This window comes from Arachis ipaensis, chromosome B2 (genome assembly GCF_059453495.1).
Source record: "Arachis ipaensis isolate K30076 ecotype BB chromosome B2, ASM5945349v1, whole genome shotgun sequence".
Lineage (NCBI taxonomy): Eukaryota > Viridiplantae > Streptophyta > Magnoliopsida > Fabales > Fabaceae > Arachis > Arachis ipaensis.
The window spans coordinates 125,442,246-125,449,005 of NC_142437.1; the positions used below are offsets into that span (position 1 = coordinate 125,442,246).

Below are 6,760 nucleotides of genomic sequence, written 5' to 3' on the forward strand. Positions count from 1 at the left end.
TTGCTATTGAGTATTAAATTCTTATAAAATAGCCGGTTTTTTTAGGATAAAATATCAGCATCAAAATGACAGTTAAATTTGTTTTCGGTCTGAAACCAAATACACTGTTTATACCTATTTGCCAATTGTGAAGGTAAGGTACATACATATTGTGAAATTCAATGATATAGGCCAGTTCAATTAAAAACTGAAATAACTGACTTCGTAGGCCAACAAACTGATATTTATTGTCCATAAAATGAAAATTAGTACAGAATGCTAATTAGCTCTAGGTAGATACATATCTACATCAGAATGTATTGTAAGGGTTGGAGAAGCAATAGAGGAAAAAATTTTAACAGGTCAAAACAATCATATTCATTCCAATGACTTGAGAAGCCTAAACAATGCAGCTGCCTCTCTAATCCGCGAAAATTCAATGCAAAACGCTTGAACTTCAATGAAGAGGTCTTTAACTGCAAAGGAAGGACCATTTACCAACATGAGTTACATATGCATACGCAAAAGACAGGTTATGATGATGGAAAAATATTCATGTATACACACGTAAGTAACACGGTGGTTACAACTTTCTTTCACATTTCTTCAAGAATATAATGTTACAAGATACATAATATAACATGACATTTTAGCAACAGCTTTCAGGCTTCATCAAAAGCTGAGAAAACTCACCATTAATAATGTTGTTTCGAATAAGGCTTTGCAGAAAAACACAAACAAGTCGTACAAGCCTATTTTGCATGTATTTGTCCTGTTTGGGGAAAAAAAAAGGGGGGGGGGGGTAAAATGCTTAGATGTTAATTAATTATAGGAATAACATAGACAGCATGCATAGTACAGAGACAAACATTATATAATTTCATTTTCAGTTGATATGATTCACTAAGACAGACAAAAGATCTTCATCCAATGGAACGAAACATTCCACAAGAAAATTTATTGCAAGCTGTTTAAAAAATGTCAAATTGAACTGAACGTATAATGGTGACACAATTTTGTCGTGCTTATAAACATTCAAAAGTCAATACATGTTTGGCCCTTTAAGTTTCATGAGTACGGCAGGACCCTTGGAACATTTTGACCGCAAGATCTTGCATATAAGTTAGGATTAGGAGACCACCTAAAGGGTCACAATTATTGTGTGATTTTTTACATCACACTTTGTTCCAACTGCCAAAAGCAAGACTTAGAAAAGGACGATTATATTTTAGATGCACAAATATAGGCAATTAGACATAAAAACCATAGGGACAAAAATCCTGTCATGTTTTAGACGTGAAAAATAAATAATTTAGGCAAAGTCAAATACCTTAATGTTCACACAAGATGATATACAATTAGTTATGTACATGTGAATGAATTCTGAAGGCAATTCAACTGCAGTTGTTAGCCTGTTCACAACTTCCATTGAGTGTAGACTCATGTCCATATTCACGAGTACTGTAAAGTATCTGTTTCCATAAATGAGCAAATAGAAACCAAGAATATAATAGCGATTGAATAATTTATAACTTAGAGGAAAGAAAGAGATAAAATAAAGGCCAAAAAGGCAAAAAACATACTCTGCTATTTCAGGGGAGTTTATCAACTTAGTGAGAACATCAACTGCAATAAGGGGATTATTTTCCACCAGTTCCTGATTACCAATTTGAAAATAAATATTACAAAAAGTAACTTGCTTGACGTTTTATCAGAAACATTACAAAGACACATACTGGCAACTTTCTTGGAGTTAGTCCACAGTGGTATACAAGCTTTGGATCATTCGCCAACTCCACCAACACTTGCTGGATGCAAAAAACACAACCATCTTAGTCCTCATGAAACAATTAACACGATACTAACTTTATATTTCCAAAAGGCCAGCTCTGGGCCAGGGCCAGGGTCAGCAAAAAATTAAGGGGACGACCCAAATGTTGTGTTGGTAAAGTGAACTTCCTTGGGTTGCAGGTGGAGAAGAGCAGACATGGGAATTCAGTCTGGGGCACAGTGTAACTAAGTGCCATTCCATTTAGGCGAGACAAAATGGGCGAGCACAAGCGGTCTGATGTCCAAGCCAATTGGTATGACAATGCAAAAAGAAATATATACAGAATATATTATATACTACTAGGAAAATTATTCCAGCGGGTGTAATTTTCCTTAAAAGCCCAATATTTTGCTTATACCATATATAAAAGGATAAAATACTTTCTGCAACAAATTAATTTAAAAGACATGCAGAGTTAAACACATTTCTACAGGAAATGATGCAAGCCTTGTATACTTTTCTTCTTTGTTTTCATAAATTACTTCTACAAAATAATAGTAACAGTGATCACCTCTTGCTGTGCAGGTGCAAGGGCTCCCTTCAGAGCTTTTGCAATTAAATCTCTTACTGCAGCACCTCTGCTAGTATCAACGCACATACCGTAGTCCCACATAAGTTCATGATTGTCATCAGGGTTGAGCCAAACTAGCTGAAAAGGATTCTCCAGCATAAATAGTTTGAACTATCAAGGCTCGGGTTAATCATTGCAGAAACAAATACGCAATACCTCCCCATCAAGTATTGGTAGCCTTGGTGGAAGGGGCCTGATCCAGTGAGGGCTCAATCCTTCCAGTGAAAGATTAGACAATAACCCAACTACTGCTTCGTCTTTGTCGCCGGTGCCAAGTTTAGGTTTTGTTCCCGGTCGCAATTCAAACCTATAATCAGGCCATTACTATAATGAAGAAAATATAAGGTTTGATATAAAATAGCTAGATGAAAATATTGAAGGAAGGACCAAACAATTTCTTTTTTTTTTAGGAAAAGCTTCATTAATTGGTCAATCCAATGCATAGGGCCATACTCTGCTGAATCTGCATTACAATTGGGAGGAACATCAGGGTCTGGGACTACATTTTTTATAGAACCACCCTTAAATAAGCTATGATATGATTCATGATGAACTTTATCAGAAAACTGCTGCTGCAACTGATCTACAGGTGGAAAATCCTGGAATCAGAGAATAAATTAGGTACTAATGTCCCATGAGGTAAAGCAAAGGAAGGTCAATCCTAGAGACATTTAAAGGAATATTATCAGAATTTAGATGATGTGTAAGGGCATACTGAATATATCATGGGCAAGTAATGTATTATAAAGTTTATACGTAACTTACATGCAATGATTGGTCAAATCCTTTCACGTAATCTGAAGCAGACTGTTTAAGAAACTGCAATCCTCCACCAAAAGGAATAATACCTCAGAATTTCATACCATTAAACACTAAAGATCACATCTCATGTAAGAGAAGGTATTTGACGTTTATGAAAGCAGACTCTGGACCAAAAGAGAGTACATAATATTTGACGTATTCTATAAAAAGAGAATGAATGCTGTAAAATCAAGAAATAAATCAGACTATAACCTCTTTGCCACTGTTGGAGGCATTAACACCTAACAATTGTAGAATGAACGCTCTCACAACTTTTTCAGACCCTTCATGACAAGCAACCTGCAGACAAGAAATTATACTTATCTTGTGTGTCATATGATGCAATATCATTGCAAAATATCTATGAGGAGTAATAAAAAGATTATTAAAAAAAGGAAATAATAAACCCAATTTAATTTATAGCAGAAATGAAAACCAAAGAAATATCAGTTGCTTAATATTAGTCTTGATAATTTGTTTCAGCTATGAATTTCAAAAGACAACTAAATTAGAACCGGTTCTAACAACTGCACAGAGCTTTGAGCAACAGCACGAGAAGGATAGAATGAAAAAAAAAAAAGACTTACTTTTACAATAAAGCTTATGAAAGGATTTGAAGCGGGTCTCTGGGATGAATATGCTTCAACAAGTAGGGCAAAAGCAATTATTCGTTCAGAGATGTTGAGTTGCTTGTCCTGCACACGAAAGATACCAATTAGACAACATTCAACATTGCTTGCACCTAAATAAGCAATAAAAAAACCTATAAATCTAAACACGCATGATTCAATACATGCCTGTCAAAATGCAATTTTTCACAGAAACCAACACTGATCAGCAGGGAAATGCACCCCTTGTTTAAATCCAACAATATCCACACTTAATTAGCTATAATTCAAATGTCACTAAAATAAAAATAAAAAGAAACCAGAAACGCAATGTCAAAATGTGCAATCTTTTCTAAGTAGTTACAATACAATGTTTCTCATTGAGAGTCCAGCACCTCGTCTTCAGAATTCTCAATACAAAACTTAAGGGAACCAAAATTTAAAAAATAAAATATAAAAACATTATTTTAAAGCAATGACATTTCCACCTGAGTAACTCAGAAATTAGATTGAGCAAAATAGATCTCTTTAAGAAATAATAACAGATAAATAAAATGACGCCAAAATCTGTACCAGTATCTGACTAGGTACAGGTAGGCTTTTTTTACTTTTGTGAAAAAATCAGCACACAATTACGAGAATTCACACCACGAAAAACCCAAAAGCAAGCATAAAATCCCAAAACCCTAGTATAAAGCGAGGCCAAAATCCAGTGCAGAAACGCAGTAATTAAAAACGAAGGAAGAAAGAGGTAAATTGAGAGTGTTGCCTGCAAGAGCATGAGGAGGTAGGAGCAGAGAGTGAAATGGCGATGGCGAGGGAGAGAGCTGTTGAAATCTGCAACGATCTCATGAAGTGGGCGTTGCTCAGCTCTGAGCAGAGAGTAGAGTGATTGACATTCTTCGGTGCTCAACTTCTCAATACTCATTTCTTCTCGATTTGAAAATTTGCGAATTTTCGCTGTGCTTTAGGGTTTTCACAGATTTGGGGGAAAACGAAGTGTTTACTGTGTAATATGAGAATGACCATCAATCACTCAACCTTCATTTCATGAACTTCATTTATTATTTATTTATTTATTACATTATTTACCTTTTTTGTTTTATATATTTCATTTTATTCCTGAGCCCATCTGTTCTCCCCAGGTTCCTTCGGAAATAATAATAATAATAATAATAATAATAATAATAATAATAATAATAATAATAATAATTTTATTTTTCTTACTTTTCTTCATTTATTCTCTATTTTTTATTTTATTTGAATTCTATATTATATCAATTCAAAAATTCATACGTTAAATATAAATAAGATATTTTTGTGTTTGGTTAGAGGACGGTGAATTATGCTAATTTTTTTTCTTTTATAAATAAGACCAGAGTTTGAAATATTGAAAATTTTTAGCATATTATGAGAAAAAAAAAACATAATATTCTAATATGCTTTGAAGGAATATCTTCGTAGTTTATATTTTTAAGATAACACATTCTTTGGTAATCTACATAAAGAGTTGTGGTAAGAATATGAACAATTTTGCATTTAAGTGGTATAAAAGCTTCAATGTCCACAACTTGTTCGATATTTTCTTTGTTTGGCATATAGTGGGGCCCTCCTAACAAACCAAGAAAGGATGAGAAAACATTCAACTATAGACCTACTTGTGAGGTGTGTGTTGGCAAGGTGGAATCAGTGTTTCATGTCCTTCGCGATTGTTTGATTCTGAAAAGTCTTTGAATTAGCACTAAAATTAGTAACCTTCACCGTTCTTTCTTGAATTCTCAAGTTCTAGATTGGATCAAAGGCAACTTAAAAGAAGTTACTCGCTATTTTAATGGGGTGCTTTGGCCCCTCCTTTTGTACCAACTTGATATGATTTATGGGCTTGGAAGATTGGATGGATTTTTTAGAATCATCATGAGAGTTTGGATGCTTACTTCCATAGACGTCTTTGTCTTGCAATGGAATATCAAATGGAGATGAATTTAGTGAGTAAGAGTAAGAGATGTGTGGCTGAATTTTTCATCATTCAAGTTGTGTGGCAACCTCATTAAAACACTGGCTCAAAATAAAATATAGATGGTTCAATGAAAGGCTCGGGCTTAACAGCTTATTGTGGTATTACCACAGATAGATTTATGCTTGCTTTTAGTGCAAATTTGAGAGTTTGCTCAATAATAATGGCAGAGCTTTGGGCTATTTTGTTTGGGTTGCCCCTTGCGCATCAACGAGGCTATAGTTGCATTCAGATGGAATCTGATTCTAGAATTGCATTGGAGTTTTATCAGAATGGGATTGAGGGATTCAGAATTCTCATGTTGCATTGTTGCACCTATTGTAATGATCTTTTGGACATTAACTGACTAGGATTGGACGATAATTCTACAACATATGTTTAGAGAAGGTAACAACTGCACTAATGAAATAGTCAATTTAGGACACTATCATGCTGCTCATTTTATTTTGTATGAGTCTCTCTAATAAGATTTCTATTTTATTTTCAACTGATATGAGAAATGAGTCTCTTTTCCAAAAATATCTCTATTTAGTTTCATTATTTTTTCTAGGCATAAGTCCCATTGAGTAACGAAAGTGAGATATTTTTGTTATCAGATAAAAAAAGATTTAATTTAGATTTAAATGCAAGATCCAATGTTCTCAATTAAAATTTTTATTTGAACAAAATAAATTTAGATTTTTACTCTTTGACATAATAATAATTTGTAGCTTTTAATGTTGGAGTTTTAAAATAGGCAAAATGCAACAATTGAAATTTTAACTTTTCAAAAAGAGTAAAATGATAATTAGATCTACATTAATTTTTACCTAAAATTAATTAGTTCCTAAAAATATCAATTAGATTTTTATTATAGCAAACAATGAACATGTTATATCCTTGTGTTAATAATTAGTATGAAATAAAACAAAATTATCTATATATTTTGATATTTACATTGTTGTATTTTATTACTA

General features: G+C 33.3%; 1 protein-coding gene across 3 annotated transcripts; it reads right to left on the reverse strand.

Annotated features, from left to right (window-relative positions):
- Window positions 1-205: 205 nt before the first annotated feature.
- Window positions 206-4,871, reverse strand: LOC107626508 (CCR4-NOT transcription complex subunit). Of its 3 annotated transcripts, none has more exons than XR_015905052.1 (12): window positions 4,560-4,847; window positions 3,770-3,877; window positions 3,396-3,482; window positions 3,147-3,200; window positions 2,835-2,980; window positions 2,538-2,688; window positions 2,322-2,459; window positions 1,716-1,787; window positions 1,563-1,636; window positions 1,310-1,440; window positions 673-751; window positions 206-455 (listed from the first exon to the last, which is right to left on the reverse strand). XR_015905052.1 is itself a non-coding variant. In XM_088504392.1 (12 exons), exons 1-12 carry the CDS (start codon window positions 4,716-4,718, stop codon window positions 358-360), a joined length of 1,308 nt encoding a protein of 435 aa, XP_088360518.1. In that variant the 5' UTR covers window positions 4,719-4,871; the 3' UTR covers window positions 206-357. The 3 variants fall into 3 exon arrangements, 2 of the variants coding, with proteins under 2 accessions (XP_088360518.1, XP_088360517.1); XM_088504392.1 differs by having other exon boundaries at window positions 1,310-1,451; window positions 4,560-4,871; XM_088504391.1 differs by having other exon boundaries at window positions 1,310-1,636; window positions 4,560-4,848.
- Window positions 4,872-6,760: the final 1,889 nt, after the last annotated feature.